This window comes from Poromitra crassiceps, assembly GCF_964638095.1.
Source record: "Poromitra crassiceps genome assembly, chromosome: 12".
NCBI lineage: Eukaryota > Metazoa > Chordata > Actinopteri > Beryciformes > Melamphaidae > Poromitra > Poromitra crassiceps.
This window is the reverse complement of record NC_139632.1, coordinates 11,713,871-11,740,109: the sequence shown is the minus strand read 5'-3', so window position 1 is coordinate 11,740,109 and position 26,239 is coordinate 11,713,871. Positions and strand designations below refer to the sequence as shown.

Below are 26,239 nucleotides of genomic sequence, written 5' to 3'. Positions count from 1 at the left end.
GATTAAACAAGGAGGAAGATGTCGTTATTATTGGCATAAAACTTCTCACAGTAGGGGAAAGCAGGGCACATGGCATACTTCCATTATTCATTATTTACTTGCAGGTATGCAAATTGCTGACTGAATGTTTGAGTTGAGTGTTTTGACTTTTGTATTCAACATAGGTAACCTCTTAATAAGAACGGACACATTTTCGTGATTGGACCTTAGCCTCTAAAACAGTGGTCCTCAAAACTTTTCACATCACGGGCACTGAAGTACACAAATTAGACCCTGCACCCCAATTGAATCAAGATTGTGTCCCAGAGTCCCCCACAAGCTTTTTGCTGTTAAATGTTTATTACAGAAAGTGTATGAAGCCCATGACCAAAATACCGTAGTCATACATTCTGTCATTGTGTTACTTGGAATTATATTGAAAATAAATGATCCCCTTCTTTGCTGGGGACCCCCTGTAACCCCCTCAATGACCCCTGGGGGTCCCTGGACCCCACTTTCAGAACTACTGCTCTACAATAGTTTGTTTAAGAAATAAAGCCACAGACAAGTTACCCTATTCTCCCCTACCATTACTACTGGTGATAAGGACTAAAACATTTGCTGCGTCTCCATGTCACACAATCTTGAATCTTTCCTCTCCCTCCGGTGTATGTCGAGAGCTACAAGACTCTCTCTCTCTTCCTCCACCCCACCACCATCTCTTCTTACCATGGACTGAGATGAGGACTCGTTCCCAGTGTGCGGCTGTGGTCTCCTCGGCCTGTCTGAGCGGGCTGTCTGGGCCGCTGTAGCAGACGGTGAAGAGCTGCGTGAACTCTTCCAGGGTGAGAGGCCGCCGCCCAGCGCTCGTCATCACCGGCACAAACGCCTCCCAGTGGGACCGCACCGTATCCCACAACCCACCGCAGCTGTCCAGCCCCTGGGTGAACTGGGCCACCATACTGGCCACCCTGAAGGAGCGCAGACGGGCCGAGTGCATTGTATAGTACTTTTAGGTCGATTGCCTTTTTGTATGGTACTTTACTGCATGGCACACCCAACACATTGTCTTGTCATCATTACTTTTGCATCTGTGATTGATTGTTTTTGTCTTTGACCTTTGACCTATTTGTTCGTATCGTTACCCATTTGCTCACACAAAAATGCTGCACTGCCTTAACATATTCTGTATTCTAGTCTGAAGTATTGTGTTTATTTGTTTTTCAGTCAAAAAAAAAATCAATACTAAATTTTACAATTAAAAACCAACACAAAAGGCAACTCCAGCCTGCCACAGCTTTGATTTCCACTATAAGTGATAATGAGCAACAGTGTGTGAATGCGTGTGTGTGTGTGAGTGAGTGTGTGTGAGTGTGAGTGTGAGTGCGAGTGTGTGTGTGTGTGTGTGTGAGTGTGAGTGTGAGTGTGAGTGTGTGAGTGTGAGTGTGAGTGTGTGTGTGTGTGTGTGTGTGAGACCTGTGGTAGATGTAGTGTTTGACCAGGCGGGTGTAGATGGCTGGCAGGTCAGCAGAGCGGGCAGAGTAGACCGCAGGGATCCCACAGCTCGCCACCCAGTCACACAGACTGGGACTCAGCAGCCCAGCATTGGTGCACCTTTGCAGCTAAGAGGGGGCAAGAGTGTCATTTTTGTTAATCGTTTGTGTGTGTGTGTGTGTGTGCGTGCGTGTGCGTGCGTGTGCTATATAGGCTGGGGTCCGGTCAGATATATACAGCTAAATTGGGAGTGCATGTGTGTATGAGAGAGGACTGAGGAGTGAGAATGAGTCTGTATACAAGAGAGTGAAATTGTGGGCAAATTCTAAATATACATTTGTTGCCTTCTTTATTCAACATTTAAAAATGGAAGAAATAGACCTCTTACTAGCACTTTTAGTACAGGTGTGTGTGCACACGCGCGCATTTGTCACCTGTTTAAATCTGATCTGTGCATCAACACCAACCACGTCTCTCCAGCTGAAGTCTTCCAGAGAGGGACTCCGGCCACACATCAACTGTGACAATACAACAGAGCAGATTCATATCCAATTCTCCCCATACTGCTAAACCAGTCAAACCAAGTCTCAAACAGAAACTGTACCTGGTAGAGTGCAGGGTGCAGACACCGAGGGCCGGGCCCGCCCTGAGCCAGCGACCAGCCAATCAGAGCGCCCGCATAGTAGTACTTCCTGTCTTCCAGAGCTGTGAGGTCATAGGTCAAGAACAGCCGCCCTTGAGGACCCTCAAAGACAGAAGTCTGCTGCAGCTCCAGCAGAGCCAGCCTGGAGAAGGGGGAGGGGGGGGGGGGCGGGGGGGAGTGGAAACCCTTAGCTCAGTGACTCATAATTTATGGGTTGGGAGGCCAAGCGAGGGTTTGATCAACCCTGGCTGGGCCTAAGTACATATTTAGCACCTTTCAACAGTATTATATTATTTATTTAACATTTAATCATGTTAAATACTGTAGATACTGAGTTAGCTATACATGAGTAGAGTAGAATTTAGTTTATGCATTCAAAAATACAAAAAAATACAAGTCCAAACTGCTCGTTTAGAGGCTGGCTTTTCTAATATGGATTGTGTGGATTTAGTTGGGGACCGTGCGTTTTGATTTGTTTCACCATGTTTAGATAGACCATCCAACTCCATTAGAATCAAGGTGAGGGAAATGCTGTTTTACCCCATATGGGACCTTTAAGACACACAATTGAAATCACCTAAGGAACCAGGCTGCATGCTCTTCAGCTCTAAGACAAGGGATATAACTAACCTGAAGAACTCTCTTAGAGGTCCCTGGTGGCCGTCAGCCTGCTCTCCACTGAAGCAGAAGACGGGTGTGGTCCTGAAGCAGAAGCCGGGCCTCCTCAGTGCCTTCACAGCGCTGTGCAGTGGCTCCCTCCTCCTCACCTGGACCTGGGTCTCTGCCTCACCATCCACATTCTCTTGTCTGAACCCACGCAGAACCGTGTCCAGGTCCAGGGTGACCTACAGGGCAGAGAGAGACAAGAGTTGAAAATGCATTTCAGATGTTACTACAGGACTTCTTATCTTGAGAATAAGGGACTAAGCTGACCTCCTCGGTGGTCCTGCAGACACGAGCCTGGCTCTCTCCGCCCAGCTGGTTCTCCTCCTCGGAGCAGCTCTCTGTGCTGGCCTCCAGACAAAAGTCCTTCCTGAGAGCAGACAGCCTTTCAAATAGCCTTTAGAGTAGACCACATAATACTAGAACTCTCCATTAAGACAGATGCTCTTCAGAGAGATCTAGGAAGTCCGTACCTGCTGCGGTGAAGTTTTTAATGAACGTTGACGATCTGGTGTTGAGATTGTTGATATACCAAGGCCTTTTGTAAATGTTGCCATACATAATTATGTATAGCCTTGATGTTATATGGCATTGCTTCTTAAACTGGAGTCTGCAGATCACTTTTTACAGATAAGTTTTTTCATATACACATTAACCCTGAGGAGTAACCCGATTGTGCCAATTTTTGGAAATATCGCAATATTTGGGAAATATCAAAACATTTCTTTCAGAGGCTGCAGCAGGCTCAGTTTTAAGCCAGAGTGAAGTTGCTGGTATATGAAACGAGAAGAGCTAAGCTAGTAGCCTTACATTGTTATTGAACCTTTTTGCTGCTATTGCATAAATCCGAAATTAGTATTTTATGGGGAGGGGGGGGGGGTTGGTATACGCAGTGGAAGTGGTCCCTGGAAAATTTGGTTTGGTACATAGTGGTACTTGGTCGGAAAAGTTTGGGAACCCTTGTTATATGGGGGCTGTGCTCTCCCCTTATTCTGTGCAGAGCTACGCCTCCGGCATCTTGGCCCCCAAGGAGACTAGTTAAACCCGTCTTGTCTATGGTAAAAACAGCATCCAGTAAAACACCCCGCATACAAAAGCATCTCTGCCAGTTGAACAATGAATAAATATAATAAATATGCATACTATTCTAACTATTTATTCAATCTATGAAAGAATCAAAGCAGAAACATGTAGACTATAATGTGTTTGTAAACTTTTCATTCTGAATTTCATTTATTAAATAACAAATACAGCAATTTGAAATCATGGGTTCAGATTTACAAATTAAATTTACAGATTAATTTATTTATTTTGAAAGAAAACATACATTTATTGATGAAAGCTTGGATCCAAGTGTCCTTATATAAAGCTGCATTACAGTTGCTGTAAAAATTCACTCACTACAACAGTGTATCCAGACCATTTCTAGAATCGAAAAAACAAAAATATCAATGTAGAATTTGCAATCATGTATAATTCTACCCATAACAAACATTCAAGTAAATGTAAATTAATGTAAAAATGTAGCGGATACAGGCCTGGAGAAACTGAACCTGGATAGAAAGTTTTGTGATTCTAATTTGAGTTTAGTGGTTCTCAAACCTTTTTGGCTTCAGTAAGCCCTTTCCCCGATTTCTGAATCCAAGTAACCTGTTTACCCAACTACCAAATTGTGCTTAGAAAACTACAAGAAAAAACTATAGCATTATGATGCAATGAACCTTTTGAAGAATACAACATTAATAACATTACAAAATCAGAAATGGGAGTGAAAGAGTTGCAATTAGTGCCCCCTGACCAGATTCAACATTTCATTTATTTTCATGATTTCTTCTTACATTTTTCCATTTTCCAAGTACCCCCTGTACTACCGACATGTACCCATAGGGGTATAGTTTGGGAACCACTGATCTAGCCTATATATTTTATAGTCTGTTAAACAGTGAAATTCCTTGTGTCCTCTCAGTCTGCATTGTGCTGCTGTTGTTGACGGAAGGGAGGCTGATTTTAGGGGCCAATATGGCGGCGGGTCCGCTTTGGCGCTACCGTAGCGTCTCTATAGTGTCCGTTTCCAAAAATTAATCAAGAGTGTCGGCTTTTCCTACAAAATCTGACACTGGGACAACTGTCGCCAAGAGACTCATTCTGCAGGAATGGAAGTCCTCCTCTTCACCTTCTTTTCAAGTAAGACTGATGGACATGGTCTCCGTTCTACAGATGGAGAGACTCAGGTCCCTGAGAACCAACTCACTTAAAAGGTTCTCAACTATCTGGGACCCATTTTTGGCCTACTTTGATGAGATCAAGAATGACAAGTGACTGATGGCTCGCCTGGCTAGTGTCTCATGGACCCCTTACGTGGGATCCCATCCTATACAAACACGTTGTCTCTTGTGAACACATGGACACTTTGTGCGCCTGGTAGCACATGTATGTTTGTTTTTGGTTTCATTTTCATTTCCTGTGTCCGAGCTGGTTTGTCTGTTTGTATATTGTTCTGTGTTATGTAAAAAAATTAAAATTAAATATATATTTAAAAAAAAAAAAGTGTCAGCTTTTCCTCCCACGCTCTTTGGTATGCTAATGCACACAATAGGGAAACACTGCTGTACTGCTTGCTTACTTGTTCACCGCTGGTGTCTTGCTTGCTGACCAATCAGATTCTGCCTGCCAAGAGAAGATTTAGGTGTCAATGATCAAAGTTTCACAGACATTTTAACATCAACTAAAAATAAAGGCTACTGGATCATGATCTACCCCAGACAAGATCCACTGTAGAAGAAACCAGAACAAAAGAAAGGGCATAATGTACCAGTAAGACCAAAAAGGTAACATTCAATATTGGAGAGATGGAAAGGGAGTCCGACTAACTTCAACTCAAATTTACCTCGAAACCATTGTGTTTTGTTTTGCGTTTCTGGTCAATTTGTATAGTTGTAGATTCCTGAAGAGTGGGACTAGATGAAAAAAAGTTTATCCCAATGAAACTCTTGACAGTCATCATCCATGTGCTTTACATCCAAGTTGTACCTACTCCAAATACATACAACTCAATTTGTCAGCAAAAAAACACAGCAGAACCCCACATTGTGTTTGAAAGCCTAGCTCCTGCTGTTCACCTGGAGGTCATCCTGGTGGCTGAGGATATACAGCGGTCCGAGTCCGGCAATCCTGAGCACCTGTTCTCCAGTCCAGCCCTCAGCAGGGGGGTCTGGGACCAACAGCACCCTGGAGCCCACACACTGCACACCAAGACATGTACACAACATGCAAATAGAGACACAGAGTATTTTTATAATCACATCCTCTCAGCTCCTACAAGTGGTACAAGACATACAAAAGTAAAACACACACACACACACACACCTGTAGATACGTGAAGGAGAACCTTTGTCCCGGCTGTCTCAAGAACCGCTCCCGGAAGTGCACTGCCAGCCTGCTCTGCATCTGATTGGCTGACCAGCCATGGTCGATGCTGATCCGAGCAGTCATTCCCATGGCGACCAGAGCTACTCTATCGTTGCCTCGTGGAACATTATGTCTGGAGAGAGCGAGAGCACATTTTGTTTGTTTCTATACGTCTTATGTCATCAACTACAACTTCTAAAGACCACTGTCGTCACGGGAGGCCCATTGTGCTTACAATTAGTTCAGTAAAGTCTCAATTTACCTCGTTTATTGTAAGATAGGCAAAAGGTAACGAGAAAGTGAGTTACGTTGTTTACATCACTTTGGAAAATATAACATACAAACAGATTACTTTTCAGGTTGGACTGACATGGTTGAAAAAATTGGCTAATGGCTAACGTTATGGACAAACCATAAACAGGTTACCTACATCACACATACGCAAGATCAGCCAATATCCGATTGTGCCCGCAATCTCATGCTTTTAACCAGTAGATGTCAGTCAAACCTGAGAAGTAGTCCTTGTGTGGTTTCCCTTTAAAGTGAGAGAAATTCAACAACTGAAGACATCTCCAGTGGTTAAGTAGCATTTCATATACTCTAATCAGGTGGGAGACATAAACCAGCTGAAAACACACACAGGCATTGCATAGTTAGTTTCAAGGGGGTAGACTTGTCTCCCTGAGGTACATATATTATAATGTCAATTAAATCTTCAAAGACAGTTACCGACAGGCAAACACAGCTCCAAAACACACACACACACACACACACACACACACACACACACACACACACACACACACACACACACACACCCATCTAGCTGTGCCAGGTAGTATCCTCTGGGTAGACAGACAATGTCTTTGACCACCAGCCCTGTCCTCTGTGGAGCCAGCCTCCTCCACTTGAGACGCCCAGGTCTGCTTGGGGAATCCGCCTGAGACCGCTGCAGCACACAATACGACACGTTGGATTAGAGAGGATTCACTTGTAAAATCAGCTGATAAGACAGATCAGTAGATGTGGGGCTGTCCGATTCCTTGGGCCCAGCAGCCCTAGAGCACACACAGGAGAGACTGGTGGACTGATTGATTGGACTGCTCTTTGGGACAGACTGAAACACACACCATGGACAATAGAGGCAAACAGAAGGCAGAGAATGTGTCATGTGACAAGGCTAAACGGCAAATTCCAACACTTACTGGGGTCATTATGGAGGGATGTTCCGACTTTATCTCCACTAGCTCACTCTCCAACACCCTGAAGGGAGGAAACACCTGAAGGCACAGAGGGAGAGAAAGGAAAAAAGAAAAAAAAAAGGGGAAAAGGAAGTTAACCCACAAGGCACCAGAATAACATTTTTAATTTAGCCCCTTAGATTTTTCGGTTTTATTTTGGCACATTGGGTCTTCCACATCCACCTACCTGCATTTCGATCTGCATTTCCTCCATCCAGACTGGGACAGCAGGGTAGTCTGCGTGCTCTGCCCAGCTGTTGCAGGACACCGTGCTGGCCATGGCTTGCTTCCCGCGATGGTTCTGGACCTGCGGCTCTGGCTCCTCCTCCTCAGTGTCAGGGACCAGGTACCAGGTAGGTCCCAGGTACCTCTGGGTACACAGGGCACAGGGGGTTCAGTTCATGGACAAAGTGATATTTGGACTTTTACTAAAACACAAGCTACTGACTATTTCAAACATCTCTCCCAAACACACACACACCTGGCAAAAGCCATGCTCCTGCTCTATCTCCTGTGTTGATATTAGCATGCAGGACTCCTCTGAATTCAACAGTTCCATCTCAATGTTTTCTGTGAGGAAAAGCAACGCCGGCCTCCTCTCCCCAAACTTCATCTTCTCCACTATGATGAAAACCTTTTATTCTAACCCCAGCAATCCCAACAGCTGGGACTCTTATTAGCTCAAGCTGAGCTGTTTTGGGTTGTAAAGCTCCGATTGGTTCAGAGGCGGGTTCTAAAGCTCTGATTGGTTCAGAGGCGGGTTCTAAAGCTCTGATTGGTTCAGAGGTGTGTTCTAAAGCTCTCATTGGTTCAGCTGTGTTGACAGATTCTCATTGGTTGAGAGGTGATAAAACAGGAGCAGACTTACAGCCTCACATGCTACGGATTCATTCACAAGACTGAAAAGACAGACAATAGACAACTAACACCACTAATCATCCCTTCCCTCAGCCTTCTGATGATTATTATCTGATGGTTTGTAATTAATTGATCAGTGACCATTTCACTCTAAACAAAAACATAGTCCTCAAAAGAAGAATGATTTCATAAAATATTCTAAATTTCACCTATTCTGATGAAATTCAACATTATTCTAAAGTAAACACTAAAAACTGGAGAATGTGTAGTGAAGCTAGGTTACATAGTATGGAAATGTTCATTTATACAGTATTCATTTACGATTTCTTTCCCCAAGGCCCTTCAACATGCTGCTACCGTCAAGGGCCTTGGAAAAAAATCATCAGAACCACTGATTAAATAGGTTTTGACTTCTATTTTTACAGTCTTGTTGTATTTAGCTATCTACACCAGTGAACAGTTCCATCTCAATGTTTTCTGTGAGGAAAAGCCGGCCTCCTCTCCTCAAACTTTATCCTCTCTGGCATGATGAAAACCTTTTCTTTCTTTTTGTAGCTTGATCATTGCTGCCCTTTATCGCAACAATCTACTTTTCTTTTACCTTGGTCTCCTTCTTTCACTGTCCTGTGTCTCCTTGTTGCTTTTCCTTCGATTTCCTTTCTAGTTTATTAAAACAGTACATCCAATATTCCAAAAATGAGGGTGGCCCTCTAACCCCTAACCCCAGAAATCGAAACAGCTGGGACTCTTATTAGCTCAAGCTGAGCTCTTTTGGGTTCTAAAGCTCTGATTGGTTCAGAGGTGTGTTCTAAAGTTCTGATTGGCTCAGAAGTGCATTCTAAAGCTCTCATTGGTTCAGCTGTTTACTGATTCTCATTGGTTGAGAGGTGATAAAGCAGGAGCAGACATACATCCTCAAATGCTACTGATTGATTGATTCATTCACAAGACTGAAAAGACAGACAGACAACACCACTAATCATCCCTTCCCTCCCCTCAGCCATCTGATGATTATTATCTGATGGGTTTTAATTGACCAGTGACCACTTCACCCTAACCAAAAGCAGTCCTCAAAAGAACCCCTTGATTTGAGAAAATATTATAAATTTCCCCTATTCTGACATAATTCAACATTGATCCAAAGTAAAATTAGTGTCTTCATAGACCTAAGAAGCGATTGCTTACTTTTTAATAAAATGTTACATTTCCTCAAATCTAGGCATACTTTGTCTGCATTGCCGAAGATCACCAACCCGACACTAAAAACTGGAGAATGTATAAGTACTGAAGCTAGATAACATAGTATGGAAATATTCATTTATATTCATTTCCGATTATTCTATTCCCTTCAACATGCATGGCCCATGTTCCTTCAAGTCTCATATGACCTGCAAATACCCTCAAGAGTCGAAGCCATTGACTTTTGTGTCATTGTAAGCAAATAGGCTTTCAAAACTTCACAATTGACCAATTACTCAAGTTTGCAGACTTGAGTAGTAGCCCACATAGCAGATACTAGACAGATTAATCTATTAGGCCGATTATGTAATCAAGCTTTGTGCTGGACAGTCAGCAGAATGAAAAAAGTTTCAAGAGGCTGACGAAATAAGACCTAGATTACAGAGTAATGATCTAACAAAAGGAGATAATGAAAACACGCTATATTGATTACAAAGTTTCAAAGCAAATGCTTCAGTCAGAGAATGAATTAAGAACCATTAGGTGGCGATAAACACTGGTTGGACACCACAGGGGGAAAGAAACGTCAATCCAATTTCCCATCCCTGCCAAACAGCAAAAAAAGAAGAAGAAAAAAGGATCCGATTACCCACATTTAACTCTATCAAACCATTATACATTATACAGGTATAATGAAAAGGCTGTGTAGCTATATAAGTGAATGGATGCCGCTACTGAGAGATCTGAAAGTTGAGTTGTACTCTTTCATTTCTTTGGTTTTATTTCAGCAGAAAAAAACAGGATACATCATCAGAGCCACTGATTAAATACGTCATGTTTACAGTCTTGTTGTATTTAGCTATCTACACCAGTTTATCATTCCAATGGCGCTGTTAGAGGATAATGTGTCTTAATGTGGTTCTGTGCATCATAACACAGGCTTACTGTACTTTGGCTTTGCTGATCAGTAGTAAACTTGTCAGCTGAAATACTTGCAGGATTTCATGGGAACGGGTCACTTCCTCTCCCCATGATTCAAACAGAATGCGGCGCACATTCAATCAGAGCGCATGCATCCTAATTGTAAATGTAACATTTGTTTCATTCATCGCAAAAGGTAGGCAGGCTATATATAACATAAAAATAACTTAGCCTATTACAATTCAAATTGTGTTTAGAGGGAGATCATTTCACCGGACTTGGTGTCTGTGAGATTTTAATTTGAGGGACTTTGATTAATTGTAATGGTAAAAGTCCGGCAATCACTGGATAATGGAAATACTGGTGTGTGTGTGTGTGTGTGTGTGTCAGGCCAGTAGGTGTCTCTGGCTACAGGTCAACAGGTGAGGCAGGAAGTACAGCGCCGTGCCGTCGTCAGGCAAAAGCTCCAGGAACTCTGCAGGGCTCGTCTCCATGGCAACCACGACCAGAGTTTCTGTTGGCATGGACGTTTTTTCTCGTATATTAGAATTTCTTTGTGACACTTTTATTTTCAGTAGAGATAATGGTAACAGAATGTGTACCTTTGAGGGCAGCCAATAGGATGCTGTTGTCTGCAGCAGCTCTTATCCTGTTGCAGAGCTCTGGGAGCAGCTTCTGCCACCATAATGCCTAGAGAGGTGAGATAAGACAGACAGACAGACAGGCAGACAGACAGGCAGACAGATCATAATCCGGATCCTGAACAAAACCCAAAATATTCAGTAAGAAATTCAGCATGATCCAATACAATGTTTGACTTAAGCCAGAGTGTAGACTCATTTTATTTTCCTCTCAACCATTCACAGGCTCTACATTAACCAAGGAAACAGCTATAACTCTTTTCCTTCCAAGAAGAACAGAAAAAAGACAGACCATGTGCGTGTCTTGTAAGTGGTGATTGGCGTAGGGAATGATGGCCTGAGGGCATCGGTCCAGCAGCTTCTCCATGCTGCTGTCGTACTGCCCCCTCCTGGTGGCACAGAGGAGGTGCAGGCTGAAACCCCACAGCGTTTCCTCTGACAGGCGCTCCAACAGAGGCACGACAGAGCCCACGGAGAGGGACGGCCCACACAGGAGAGACTGGAGAGAGAGAGAGAGTTTGTCATGATGGGGGGTCACTGGGCCAAAACATGAAGTGATTTATACAGCGTAAGAGAGCGCCACCTGCAGTTTGTGTAGCGTCTCCTGATGTGGGGAGCTGGTGGTATGAGCTGGAGTCAGAACACTGAGCCAGGGGTACAGCACACCATAGTGGGAGCACGAGTTGATCTGAAACACAAACGCATCGATACAGTATACAATACGTGATACAATATCATATTAAAACCTCAGTGTTATGACTTGCCATAGTTCTCTGTCAAATGTATTCCATTTTAGGAGTTAGGAGTGATTTCTAGATCAATTTATTTCAGTATAGTGATATCTTTTGTATTTGTTCATGGAAAGATTTGTGTTGGAACATGCAGGCATGAGTAAGAAAACTGTGCATTTCACATTGTCGTTTATAATTTGTTCTAACTTACGCCTTCAGTCATGAAAGATTTCCTACATATATGGGTGGAAATAATAGCTATAGAAACAGTCAAGATTCCAGAAGAACAAAAGCAAAAACCAACCAATCAATTATTGTATGAACAACACTATCTACAGTCCTGGTCGCTGCACTAGCACCTCCTCTGGTCGGTCGGGGTGCCTGTTCGGGTGCGGAAGGGAACTAGTGGAATAGATAGGGTGATCCTCCCACATGCTACATCCTGCCGGTGAAGCTCCCCGCTGTCAGGTGAAAAGAAGCGGCTGGCAACTACGCATGTGTCGGAGGAAGCATGGTGCTAGTCTACGGCTCTCCCCAGATCGGCAGAGGGGGTGGAGCAACGAACGGGGTGGGCAGCAGGGGTAAATTTGCAAAGTATAACTGGGGAGAAAATGGGGGAAAATTCAGAAAAAAAGAAACACTATCTGCAACCGTACCAGGTCATCAGCGCTCTTAAGTGAGCTGCTGGCAGCATGTGTGTGTGGAGGCTCGGGCTGCTTGTGTGCCAGCCGGTCAATGTAGACCGAGGCCAATCGGAAGAGGAGTTCCTGGATGACAACTTCCTGTGACGAGGCCGTTAGCACGGCCTCCCAGAAATCCACCAGCAAGCCATCCTCACAGCCCAGCTCCTGGTGACACACACACACACACACACACACACACACACACACACACACACACACACACACACACACACACACACACACACACACACACACACACACACACACACACACACACACACACACACACACACAATGTCAAGTTCAGGTACATCTATTTTAAAGTCGAGCTGAAATGGCATTTCCAGAGTATTAGAGTATTGAGCTAGACTTTTAAGTTGATGCTGGCTCATCCCACCAACAAACACACACACACACCTTGAATACTTGATCAGCGTGGTCCAGCTGAACTTTGTTGTTCTCGTGCAGCGCCACCATGGCCGCCACCAGCAGCCCGGGCTGGCGGTGTGTGAGGTGGTGAGCCAACGCCGTGGGGTGTGTGTGTATGTCCTCGCCGCCGCTTATGCCATGCAGCAACAGTGTGGGCTCCTCTATGAACCCATACACCAGCATCATCTACACACATAAAGATTAATTTATCATTGTGTAACGCTAATATTCTTAAACATCAAATTCAAGGACTTGTCAAGAACCTCCCAGACATGGATCAAGTTTAATTACAACACTGAGATTTTTTTTTATAATTAGAAATAGCAGGTTTTACAGAAGCTCACAGACAACAATTAAAAAGAGAGAGAGGCTTGAATGTGTGAACACTTCTCAAGTGCTGTGTTACACGTTAAGTAAAAAATATCAAAATAACTTCAATTTCTATTCTTGCAAAAAAAACTATAAATTCAAGCACGTTCAATGAACCATGTCTATTCTATGTTCGAAAATTTCAAGGCCTTGATTTTTCTCTCTCTCAAATTCACAAACTTTGGAGGATTTATCCCTGACACACACATGACATCCCCTCCCCTCTCTAACCTCAGCGTGTCTGTCCATCAGCTGTGTGTACTGCTGCAAGTCATCCAAGCACAGGGCCATGGTTGCCATGGCGATGGTCAGGGGGACCGTCACACCGGTGGTGTCCTCTAGGTGGCGTAACCTCTGCCACGTCTGGGCGGGGCTGGCCTGAAGCATGCCGGGGCTGGCACACACACTGACCAGCTGGGAGGGCTCCGATTGGCTGAAAATTTCTATGACCTCATCAGCCGCTTCCTGCAAGGAGAACATTTCTTTTAGAAGGTTATTCTGAATGGATCTGAAGGGATGTGTCTGTGTGTGTGTGTGTGTGTGTGTGTGTGTGTGTGTGTGTGGGTTTGAAAGAGGATTTTACACAATGTATTAATCTCCCTCATGGTTTACTAGTTAATATTAAATGGCATAGTGTACTTTATTTAATCAAGTATTAAAGCTGCATTCAGCGATGTTTTTGTGTTAAAATAAGTGTTAAATTGCTCTATATTGTGACAGCAATCACTTAAATAGAGTGTTTGGTCAGTAACTTGGAACCCCCCACCCCCCGCTGTCCTCTATTGGCTAATTTCCACCACATATAACAGCATATATATCTCTCTCCTGGCCTGCAGGCAGGGCGGACGTATCTCGGCAACCGTAACTCGTAGAGACTCACGGATGGTGGCATTGGATTCGGGGTGAAAAAATACATGTAGTCCTTTATACAGGCATCTGTTTCCCAGAAAATGTCAACATTTCTCTGATTGGATAAAAACTTGGCGTCGACCTCCCGCTATCCAATCAGAGAAATGTTGACGTTTCTGGGAAACGGAAGGTCAGATCGCGATGCCACTAAAGAACTATATGTATTTAGCTAAACACTTTGAATGATTAACACATATTGGTAAATCCTTGTAAGTCCTTGTGTACCTGACTGAGGATCTGGTCCGTTTCCTCTAACAGGAAGTGCTTCAGGTAAAACAGGAAGCCGTGGCCGTAGGAGTGTGGACTGCTGGGAAAGGGGCGGTTCCTGGCGATGACGTCGTTGACTGACAGACCGGACATCCTGTAGTACGGCAGAGCGAGGTGGCAGTCCCTCTGGATACCCCTTATAGAACAGAACAGAACACAACAGAACACAACAGAACAGAACAAAACAGAACAGAACAGATCAAAACATACAGTCGAAGAGAGCAAGATTCAAGGACTTGGTGATTAAAGAGAAATGGAAGTATGAGTGTGTGTGTGTGTGTGTGTGTGTGTGTGTGTCACCTGCTGAAAATGTCTCCCAGCTGGGCGCAGTTCTCTCTCAAGGCCTCCTCTAGTTCCTGTCTGTCTGCCTCTCTGTCTGTGCAGGTATCTGTCTGTCTCTCCGCCTCTCCGTCTGCGTTTGTCTGTAGTGGAATACCGGGTTTGGTGCTGCCGGTCCGTTGCCGTTCCGCCGGCCGGAGTAAGGAGGCGCGGAGGAGGAGGTGGGCTTCGCTGAGGAGGTGGCGACAGCTGTGGGCCTGCGGGTTGGTCTCCGCGTAGCGCTGGCTGTATTCAACCTGACACAGACACGCACACATTCCTGCTACAGTACATTTCTTCCCATTTGCATGTTCTTGTTTCCTTTGTTTCTCTTTTCTGCATGTGCAATGTGTGAGATTCCTGTGTGGTTTTTGTGCTGGTTGTACTTTTTTCCCTGCTCATCGTTCATCATTGTGTATATGAAGAGGGTTCGGTTCAAACAAACAATTCCATACTTTTTCCAGACGTTTCGAAGAGTTTGTCTGGTGCTCAATATGATTTGATTTGATGAAGACTGTTCTTCTTCACAGCGACAAATACACGGTTTCCATTTTAAAATTCAATATTTTTCCCAGATCCTATATTCTTGACTGGATTTGATTTTGGTGGGTATTTGATAATGCATGCTGGGTAATAAGGGCATCCCTCGATCTAAACATTATTCTTCACATCAACAAAAATTGTGGACTCAAAGTGGGTCTACAACAACATAACCACAACATTTTCCATACTTTTCCAGGCAATTTTTCTAATTCTTAAACTATTCAAGAGCTGGAAATGATCAAATTAATTTTTTATACTTTTCCTTTACTTTTCCAGACCTGCGTAGGAACCCTGTATGAAAACAATATAAAAGAAGAAAGAAAGAAATACACAAGCCAACAACCCAGAGACATTCAAACACACACAGATGAATGAGAGCGTGAGTGTGTGTGTTACCATCTCGTAGTAGAGTGTGATGGGGGAGACGGTGCCGACCACGTAGAGGTTCCACCCGTGTCCCACCACGCTGGACTCTCTGGGACGAGAACCTGTCCACTTCCTACTGCTGGGGCCGGAGGTCATGCCGAGAGTCAAACACAGAGAGGTTAGGTGAATCCAAACGTCCGGTTTTGCGGACTTTGAAGTGACAAAGTCCACAAAGGCTTAGGGCTGTCTCGCTGCAAAATCAGGAAGTGTGAACCTTGGGAACGGCCCATAATTCCCGGCATCGGTGATGTGAAAATTCAGCCGTTCATAATGAAGACCTGCTATGAAACAGGACGCAGTAGCAGTACACAGAACACACCGTTACATTAATGCAACATCAGCAGTTATCAACAATCAGTTCACTATTAACTAGTTCTGAGCTATAGCTTACTATACTATGGTATACTGTAGTATTCTAAAGACATTTGTAATTTAGCAGGCACATGAATGTATATATAGACTACAAACAGCACACTAGGGTTTCCTTTAGGTGTCTCACAAAAATAAATCATCTCTAATTTTCCTTTTCTGCAGTAATTGTGTTTCTACATAGACGTCTACAGGACAATAAGGCACATACACACAAAGTACACTGCACATTATACAACGGGTTTTCTGATTGGCCAGATAGGGGTTCCTTCCAACCAGGTTGCTAGTTGCTAGGCTAGCTAGTTGCTAGTGGAGAACAGGCAGCTAACAGCAGTTAGCTGCATTTTACCATTTTCTACTCATATGTAAACAACACAATTTTGAGGAGAACTTTTCTGACAGCGCACATGTGTTGGTATCCGTTGTATAAAAGCTACTATACCAGAGAGGGGGGTTCTTTATCACAGTAAAGAACATACTCGTCGTGGGTATTGTTGACATGTATTAATACATTATACATGACGAGACAAACAGTTACTGAGCCTGAGGCCTGCTGAGGGTAGCATGCTGCTCCTTAAGCGGTTTATTGGTACAAACATGTCATGTGATGGTCCCTGCACAAAGAAAAGCCTATGAGTGTGCGTGTTTGTCATCATGTTTGTATCTGTGTTAGAACAAACTAAATTCGATTAGTTTGTGAGCACAAGACACACGCACACTGCACACAGTTAGGCAGGTTATGATTGGCTGAGCGTAGGGACTAGACACAGGAAGTGTTCTCACTATTAGACCAAGCTGCAAAGTCAAACCGTATCTTAGAAAATCTCCGATCGCACACAGAAATCGTTGGCTGTTTTGGGGCAGCTGTTTAAGATCCTACTGTATGTGCAGGAATTGAGATACATGGCTATCGTGGTTTCCTTGCTGAGGGTTTTGCACCTAGACAGTGAGCAGGCGCAAGAGCCTTTATGTCAAAACCTAAGGTATTATTCAGAAGCCTTATGCAAGGAAGAGATACAATACATTTGTCATAGCATTAATGGGTTATGGATGTTTTTTTTAAATCCTCCTTTAATCAGAAAAAAGTTGCCATACAATTTATTGTACATTTTAAGATCATTCTCAGTAGACTATAGATTTATTTGATGTAGTATGGCTTTCCCCATAATATATTGTGGTTATATCAACTGTCATGATGCATTGTAATCGTTGGATAAGTGGCACTATGGCAAATCCATGATTTAATTACTTTGTAATTTCACTGGAGGTGTTGGAATTGCTATCAACTGGCCTGGCAAGTGACAAATCTAAAGTACCCAAGAAAATATTTTTGCTGATGGGAGGCAGCTCACAGGAGCTATAGGGGTCCGAAAATCTTCACATTTCTTAGCGGTGCGTTCAGAAGTCCTACACGTAATAAATACCGTTACTGCATTTAAGGTTAGACTGCAGGTCTCAAGTGAGGCCAAAGAGATACCTTGATATTTTGAAGTACCTCTCATTTTTCTTCACCAGACATTTTGTCATGTGGGGAAAACTTTCTTCCTTGGTATTCCAGTTCAAGTTAATTACCTCTGTTATACCGCGGCTAGTGTTGTCGATTTCAATGACAAATGCAAGGCAGAAGCCTTTTGCTTGGTGACGTGCGTGTGCGTGGTGAAGAAAATCCAAAGTGTCAGGGTATCCCTTTAAATTGACGGTTTATTTAAGTTAATAATCATCTGCTATGGATAGTTCTGGCGTTGCAGCTTGGCCAGCAGGTGATAACCCGAGATGGAGGGGATGGGAGGTGGGTGGGTTCTCTTACAGGAAGGGGCGGGACAGAAGGCTCTCCAGAGCCGGCGTGGTTGAGGGATCGATTCCCACCGCCAAGAAAATACCAGTCAGCATGGTGTGCTCTTTGAACTCACTACAATAATAACACACAAACATGCACGGTCAACAAATTCATAAATGCATGCATGCATGTACACTCGCACACACATCTCCAGTTGCTTGGTAAATCCCTCTGCAGTGTATTCCGACGCTCACTGCGAGATGTTTGATGATGTATCCGACGAAACTTTGAGGGACAAAACGTGTGTGCGATCAATTCGGTGTTGTAGTCATAAGTGTGTTTATGTACAGTATGTATCTGTGTCTGAAATGTGTGTATGAGAGACGTACACGGTGCGGCGCTGCGCGTTGCGCTCGCCTTCCTCGGGCGTCTCCGTGTCGGCGGTGGAGAGCAGGACCACGTGACGGCCGTGGACACACAGCGACCGCAGGCCGATGAACAGCTGCATCCTCAGAGCACACACCTCCAGGCTGCAGGGAGGGCACGCCTACACACACACACACACACACACACACACACACACACACACACACACACACACACACACACACACACACACACACACACACAAATAAATAAATACGCAGAGATACTATATTTAGAGACACACCCATGTATACATGCACACATAGATACTCAAATATTTCAAATCCCTGTTGGAAATAGCACCAACATACACATCTAATGATAAATCAGGAGTTAAGATTGTATGTGGGTTAGGTGTCGGGGTTAAAGGTCAGGCTCCTACCCTCATGGTGGTGTCAATGTAGGGGTCTTCAACTCTGGCTGCTACCGCCGCACAGCGCACCGAGAAGCACTGCAAGGCACTCCTAACACACACACACACACACACACACACACACACACACAGCGTCAGACTAAACGACTATTAAGATGGGTATTTTTGGAAGTGAAGATACAAGTAAGGAAATGTGATGACAGACGCACTTGGTGATGACGTGTAGCAGGTGGTCGGTTAGCACAGCCGCCAGGGCCTTCTCTGGATACTGATAGGTCGAGAGCAGCTCGACCCCGCCCCTCAGGGTGTAGAGGTAGCCGGCGTTGGGGAGGGAGAAGAAGCAGAACACACACGCTGGCTCGTCAACACACACCGATTGGCTACCTGGAGAGAGAGAGACACAGAAACATAACATTGAAACATATTAAACTTTACCTGGAGACAGAAACATAACATTGAAACATTAAACTTTTTTTGTGAGCAGATGCACAAGTATGTACACACACCCGCACACACAATAGCTACTACGATGCCCGATATACCCTTACTTGAATGGTTTGTAGAACTACAGTGTACGTTCTCAATTTTGGAAGTGTGCTATGGTTTTATAGATATTGACGCTGTGCTATAATATGGCTATCGTATAATAGAAAACCAGATAATGAATCGTTGTCGTCTCATGTCGTACTCACTGGTGAACAGTGGGTGGAGCTGTAGGGAGTGGAGTTGAGTCTCCTCCACAGTGCAGCCCTGGAAGAAGTCTGGAGCAAAACGCCTGCAGAAAGGAAATTACACAGGCTCCTACTCATATACAACAACACACAGACAAAATTGGTCAATTTGATATACTGATGCTCATTCAGATACTTTACCAGGCAGACTGAAAGCTAGGGGACGGAGAAAACTCCTTTGGCTTTACATGTATACTGTACATGCCATTTACCTTTCTGTAACAGAATTTTCCAATAAAAAAGATTATAGAAAATTGTTAAGAATTCGACCAAACTACACTCTCGAGCTGCTAGAAGCAGCAGCAGCTACAGTAGCGGGTGTAGTTTGGTCAAAAGAAAATAGCTCCTACAGTACATGAAACTGCTCACAGATCTGTAGATTATCTTGAGTAACCGGGTCATGATTTCTGGGAAGAGACACTGCCGTTGAGTTTTTCAAATGTATATATTTGGCGCTTTGAGCACCGCAGGCCGAGTGCCATCCAGTTCCATTGTATTGGAGAGAAAGCAGACATCTAGAGACGATGTATACAAAACTCTGAAACTCACAACAAAACAATTTAGATGGATAAATAGCTCTAGTACAGGTAAGATTTTACAGGTTGGTTTTGTCCCTTAGTTTAAGAATCCCTCCAGCTTTAACACAGATATAGCAACAGACAAACACACACACACACCTGTAGAGAACATAGGACACTGTGTATTGTCCTCTGTCCTCCAGCCCCGTCTTTTCCATGGTAACAGATAAGCCGCAGTCTTTGGCTCGGTGGCCTAGCAACTCCTGGTGTCTTGGAAGGAGGAGAAAGTCAGTCGCGTCTTCAACAGGATCTGCTGCGTACACACACACACACACACACACACACACACACACACACACACACACACACACACACACACACACACACACACACACACACACACACACACACACACACACACACACACACACACACACACACACACACACACACACACACACACACACACACACACACAGTTAATTCACAAATAAAAAGTCCGGAAGAAAGGAAGAAAACGACTGGTAGATTTATCCAATGCAGGTCAAAGTGTCGGTTATGTATTTGATATCATTATACAGTACATTTCCTATTCCATTTCCTTTCCTATAGGTTGTACATGGAATATTTTTGTGTAATCTCATCTCATGTCATTTTGTTTATATGTTTTGTATTTGTACTTTCTTTGATTATTTTCAATTTGTTTGACCTATGTGAATCCCTATTATTGGATGCTGCTGATAGGTGAGACCACCCCCGGGTTGTCAGTGTTTTAAGCCCGGAAGAAGACCCATTGATGTCAAAACATGCTGGCATTTTAATTATGTAGCCACTAGTAGTCCCTCCCACACAGTATTTCTCCCTCTGCATTATTTTTCAATTTTGAATGCCTGGATTGTCCTTCTGTTTTTAGTTAAAAAAAAAACAGTCCTTATTGGTTAACTAAGCCTCAGCCAGAGGTCTGCTGGTTCTCCAATAGTGGCGAGTGTGTTATTACCATTGACTGTATATTATTATGTTATTACCAGTTTGAGGTGTGTCTGGGGCTTCTTCCTGCTTCTTAGGATCAGAGGTCGCATCCAGTTTCAGCACCAACACTTCCAGCTCTGCCTGCACTGCCACATATCCCCCACACAGCGCCACCTAGGGGGCCAGACAGGTGCCAAAGTCCTTGATGTGTGAACTCATCAAGGACTATCTAGGATTTTCGCTGTCCCTCCGATCAACAATTTCAATAAACAAATGAAACTTGGTGAACAACAAGTGAATGGTAAACATGGTGTCCCCCATCAGTGATGTAGATCCACCCTTGGGTCAGTCCCATTCATTTGACAATGAATGGGACTAGCGGCACAAAGTCAACACTTTACAGTGTGACTAACTAAGTTGGTGGGGGACAAAAATGGTGTAGCAGGCTGATGTGTCTCTAGACAAGACAAGAGGAAGGAAAAGACACAAAGAGAAGAGAAGACAAGAAAAGAGAAGCTGTTGAAAGTACCTGTTTAGGTGTAATTCCTGGTAGATGCAGGATGACGGAGCGCTCAAAGTCCAGGATGGAGAGGTTCTGGTTTGAAGCCGGGTTCTGACCTAGGAGCAGAAAACCCATCATGGCCTCTTAATCCCCATCCCTCACCCCTCCCACACAGTACATGCATCAGTATTTAGACCCTCCCACACAGTACATGCATCAGTATTTAGCCCCTCCCACACAGTACATGCATCAGTATTTAGCCCCTCCCACACAGTACAAGTACAAGCATCAGTATTTAGCCCCTCCCACACAGTACAAGTACAAGCATCAGTATTTAGCCCCTCCCACACAGTACAAGTACAAGCATCAGTATTTAGCCCCTCCCACGCAGTGCATGCATCAGTATTTAGCCCCTCCCATGCAGTACATGCATCAGTATTTAGCCCCTCCCACACAGTACAGTACAAGTACCGGTACAAGCATCAGTATTTAGACCCTCCCACACAGTACATGCATCAGTATTTAGCCCCTCCCACACAGTACATGTATCAGTATTTAGCCCCTCCCACACAGTACAAGTACAAGCATCAGTATTTAGCCCCTCCCACACAGTACAAGTACAAGCATCAGTATTTAGCCCCTCCCACACAGTACAAGTACAAGCATCAGTATTTAGCCCCTCCCATGCAGTGCATGCATCAGTATTTAGCCCCTCCCATGCAGTACATGCATCAGTATTTAGCCCCTTCCACACAGTACAGTACAAGTACAAGCATCAGTATTTAGACCCTCCCACACAGTACATGCATCAGTATTTAGCCCCTCCCACACAGTACATGCATCAGTATTTAGCCCCTATCCCCTAAAGAGGTTGCATCTAGTTTCAGCACCAACACTTCCAGCTCTGCCTGCCTAGTTAGTTGCAGCACTACAATTTACAATGCGCCACCCCTATTTCTAGGAGTAGATTGAGGTTTTGGCACAAAATGATCATGTGCCAGAAGACATTTTCATATTATGTGTGTATAACTCCTCATACTGAGTTACCTTGATTCTGACTGGAGCTCTGCTGAGTGTTCTGCCAAGGGCTCTGAAGGGTCTGCTGACTCTGTATATTTTTTAAGAGAGATGTGTCATTGCATCATTGATCAAAAACAAGTGAAACAAACAATACGGTATTTACATAAAACATTGCAAAGGATACAGTCATGAAATGTGATACAAAATAGGCCAGATATGCCTTTTCTTTTCTGTTGCTAAGTGTAGGGAAGACACCACGTTGAAGTATGAAGACGTGGTATTTGGAAGGAAATTAATTGTTAAGGTACATGACGTAATTGTGTTTGTGTAGAAAACATGAAAAGAAAAAGCCAAGACCTCTAATAAATAAGATATTTTAATACTTTTTAAACCGTGGATAATTTACCAGGTTCTGCTGGTTCTGCCTCCTCAAAGTGAACAGCACCAGAGTTTTGTCGCAGCCGACCAGCAGGTCTCCCGTTACCGAGCAGCACGCCACGGCGACGGGCCGCTCCGACAGAGGGATCTCGATGATCTCCGTCTGAGCTGCGCCCCGCAGGGACGCCCCGCGCAGCAGGTGGCCCAACAAGCGCACCCCGACACGCGCCTTCTCCTCCGCCTGGAATGAAGACAGAATAGGAAAACCAAAAGAGGAGGGTCATCCTTCTCAGAGCCTGGCTGGACAGTGGTGGTGGCACTTGATTAATTCAAGGTGTCCATGAGAAGGGTATTTACTGTAAATATTGTATTTGTCTATGATATGTCACTCGTTAGACAACATAATGTGAGCCCAAAATAAGGTTATTTGTGCGCAAAATACACTGACGAACACTGTGGCTAATCAGTAGACCAGGGCAAAAGACACCAAGACATGAAATATCTTAAAAATTACAAAATACGCTGGAGGGGGGGCTTTAACATGTTTTGACCAACTTTCCCCCTCCAGGAAGTACAGATGTGTACGCGGGAGCATTTGTAAATTGCAGGAGTCTCTGTTTTAAGAGACTAGTGAGAAAAGAGTCATAGTCTGAGCGCTAACCTGGTAACGCCAGTTGGTGTAGGCTCGCAGGTAGGTGGCGTTGTTCTTCTCCTCAATGGTCACCAGGTAGTCTCCTGGAGGTGTGGAGGGATCATAGAAAGGAAAGCCAGGGAATTCAAATGATCACTCTTACCCTTTCTCTAACACGCACGCCACACACATGCACGAGCATGCGCTCACTCACTCACTCTCTTCTGTGGCTGCTACTGTGCTGACTTTCTGCCAGAAAGCAAACAAGCTAAAAGAAGTGTAGATCAACACCTATACTTGTTTTTCTGTTTTTAATTTTATTATTTGATTTTCTTCATGTGTTCTATAATCTATGCTCAGTGTCTGTCTTTAACTCCTTTAATGTTGTTTTATTGTTGTCAAGTGTATTGAAACACCCTGGTGTGATTTTGCACTTTAAATCAACTTTGACTTGATTATCCTTGCAGTTACAGAGAAGCAGAGCTGTACCTATGTTGCTGTGCTGGATGCTCCTCACGGTGCCCATGGTGGCGAAGCGGCAGAGGAGAGGGCAGCCCTCCTGCTCCAGACTGTAGGCCTCCACCTGGGTTCAGTCCAACACAACACTGTCAGCGTTTCTCCAAAAGGGCACATCTTTAAAGCCCGTGGCACACCAATCAAACATGCTACAACAAACACAGATGTTTGTTTGGTGCCATGGCTGTCTGTCCTTGTTTGGAGATATTTGTTCAAATCTTGTTTGTCCATGTTTGCCAATGGCCGACCAATCAAACATTCTCCAACAACTGCCAACAAGAATGTTGGGTGGAGCAGCGACCAGGGCTGCAGAGGGGAAAAATTGGCCAAGTACAATTGGAGAGAAAATGGGGGGGTAAATCAGAAAAAAACATAATAATAAATAAAAAAAATAGCTTCTAACCCTAAGAGAATTTCACTAGTCTGGGTTTCAATGGAGAGTTGACCCTGCCTGATGAGGATACAATGGGGCGAACACTTAATACTTGTCATTCTTTGGCATGAAAATGGTCAGAAAATATGGCTTAAAGATATAGAATATCAGCACAAAGTAACTGCTAGCAGGGACATCAGTCTAAAAATATCCAAATCGACCATTGAAAACCCATATTGGCCTGGTTCCAGTTTATAGTTGGGGTGTTTTTCTGTGTGTCAATGCGACACGATATCTTACAAGACAGCGAAATGACAAACAAAACAGAATGCTCAGGTTTTAAACAGACTTAGAAATGAAATAGGGACCATATTAAGTGTGAAAATATACAATATGAATATAACCTTGCATCCTCCAACAGCCACCACAAACAGAGCTCCGCCGCCACAGCAGAACAGTCCAGGCTCCTGCTCCACCTGAAGCCACACAGAAGGAAAGTGGTAGATAGACTATCACAATATCAAAGTTGATAAACATTGAAAACTTTAACAGTGAGGCTCCATCACACTGACCTGCACGATCTGCTGCGACCTGAATGGATGGCAGTTGTACACATGCACCATGTTGAGTCCACGGCTTGGGAGAGCCAGGTTTGATTGGCTCCAGGTTGGAAATATAATATTTACTGGTGTGTTCTCCTCTTTTGCTGGCGTTACAGTATATTCACCCCCGCTGGGCGGTGTTTCTTGGAGGCTTCATCCAGCAGGAGACTGCCACCACTGCTGTAAAAAACAAATGTCAACTGTTATTTTAAATTGAGTCCAATTTCTCCCCCCATAAACAACAATGTTTACAATGAGCTTTTATTACATTACAGCATATTCATGAGACGGAATAGAAGTAAAAAGGCAGCACATGTGTGCAACTGTTACTGTAACAAAAGGGGGGGGGGTCGACACCTCTAGTTTGGAGAAAGTTAGCTTGTCTAGCTTAATCTCTCTGCTAGCTGTGTGTTTCTCTAATCAATATCACATGCCTCACTGTCTTGTGAGCAGCATCAGAGATAAGCTAAAGAATGTGGGTTGTTCCCATTCAACTCAATCAACAAACCTCCATTTTCTCGCGTTCTACGAGTGAATTCACGGAGTTTTTGTGTGAAAACTGTTAAAAAAAGAGACAGTTTTACCGAGTGGCTGCCAGCTCTGTTTCTTCTTCTCCTTTTCTGTGCTCTAGATAGTCGCTGCTGCAGTTCATCGATTCACGCTGTAAAGCAGGAAGTGGGACGTCAACCACAACAACAAACGGCCCTCCTCCTCCCGACGCCCATTGGTTTACTTTCCTGTCTGTATTGCGCTTGGCATTCCCATTGGCTGTCGAGCTGTCATAAGTAAAAGCTCATAAGTTAAATGGTTAAAACGTTATTTTATATTATTATTATTATTATTATTATTATTATTATTATTATTATTATTATTATTATTATTATTATTATTATTATTATTATTATTACGGCCACCTACTGGACTGGCGTATCAAGGGGTCTCTGATTTCATATTGAATGGGGGGCAATGTTGATACAACAACTAAAAACAGGGACAGGAAGGATCAAGCAATACTTTCTAGGTGAAAGATAATCCATCCACCTGTCAGGTGTGGCATATCAAGATGGTGGCAACAATAAAAGGTACACTCTAAAATGTGCAGTTTCATCACATAACACAATGACACAGATTTCGCAAGACAGCATGCAATTGGCATGCTGACTGCAGGAATGTCCATCAGAGCTGTTGCCTGTGAATTGAATGTTCATTTCACTACCATAAACCGTCTCCAATTATTATTATTATATTATTATTGTTATGCTTCATTTTAAAAAGCGTACAGAGCCTGCCTCTCTAATAGGCTATTCTTTGGCAGTAAGGAGCAGAGTTAGAAGAGGCTGTAGCCCCTAACT

General features: G+C 43.8%; 1 protein-coding gene across 4 annotated transcripts; it reads right to left on the bottom strand.

Annotated features, from left to right (window-relative positions):
- Nucleotides 1-10,172: 10,172 nt before the first annotated feature.
- Nucleotides 10,173-25,541, bottom strand: hps3 (HPS3 biogenesis of lysosomal organelles complex 2 subunit 1). 4 transcript variants are annotated; one of them, XM_083647685.1, is made up of 24 exons: nucleotides 25,472-25,541; nucleotides 24,858-25,067; nucleotides 24,690-24,761; nucleotides 23,886-23,979; nucleotides 23,427-23,500; nucleotides 22,794-23,006; nucleotides 22,415-22,475; nucleotides 21,395-21,483; nucleotides 20,922-21,039; nucleotides 20,056-20,206; nucleotides 19,340-19,422; nucleotides 18,857-19,031; nucleotides 18,657-18,738; nucleotides 18,238-18,395; nucleotides 15,673-15,781; nucleotides 14,716-14,990; nucleotides 14,374-14,551; nucleotides 13,471-13,704; nucleotides 12,859-13,056; nucleotides 12,415-12,606; nucleotides 11,611-11,715; nucleotides 11,320-11,526; nucleotides 10,989-11,076; nucleotides 10,173-10,900 (listed from the first exon to the last, which is right to left on the bottom strand). In XM_083647685.1, the coding sequence occupies exons 2-24, from the start codon at nucleotides 24,906-24,908 to the stop codon at nucleotides 10,773-10,775; spliced, it is 3,135 nt and encodes a 1,044-aa protein (XP_083503811.1). In that variant the 5' UTR covers nucleotides 24,909-25,067; nucleotides 25,472-25,541; the 3' UTR covers nucleotides 10,173-10,772. The 4 variants fall into 4 exon arrangements, with proteins under 4 accessions (XP_083503811.1, XP_083503808.1, XP_083503810.1 ...); XM_083647682.1 differs by having other exon boundaries at nucleotides 10,174-10,900; nucleotides 20,056-20,209; XM_083647684.1 differs by having other exon boundaries at nucleotides 10,174-10,900; nucleotides 15,673-15,778; nucleotides 20,056-20,209.
- Between the last annotated feature and the right edge of the window lie 698 nt (nucleotides 25,542-26,239).

Coding starts and splice junctions, on each gene's coding strand:
- hps3 (XM_083647682.1), bottom strand. CDS start 24,908: ATGGTGCATGTGTACAACTGCCATCCATTCAGGTCGCAGCAGATCGTG. Junction 23,007..23,426: donor ACACCAACTGGCGTTACCAG/GTTAGCGCTCAG, acceptor TCTTCATTCCAG/GCGGAGGAGAAGGCGCGTGT. Junction 20,210..20,921: donor CCCAGACACACCTCAAACTG/GTAATAACATAA, acceptor GTGTGTACGCAG/CAGATCCTGTTGAAGACGCG.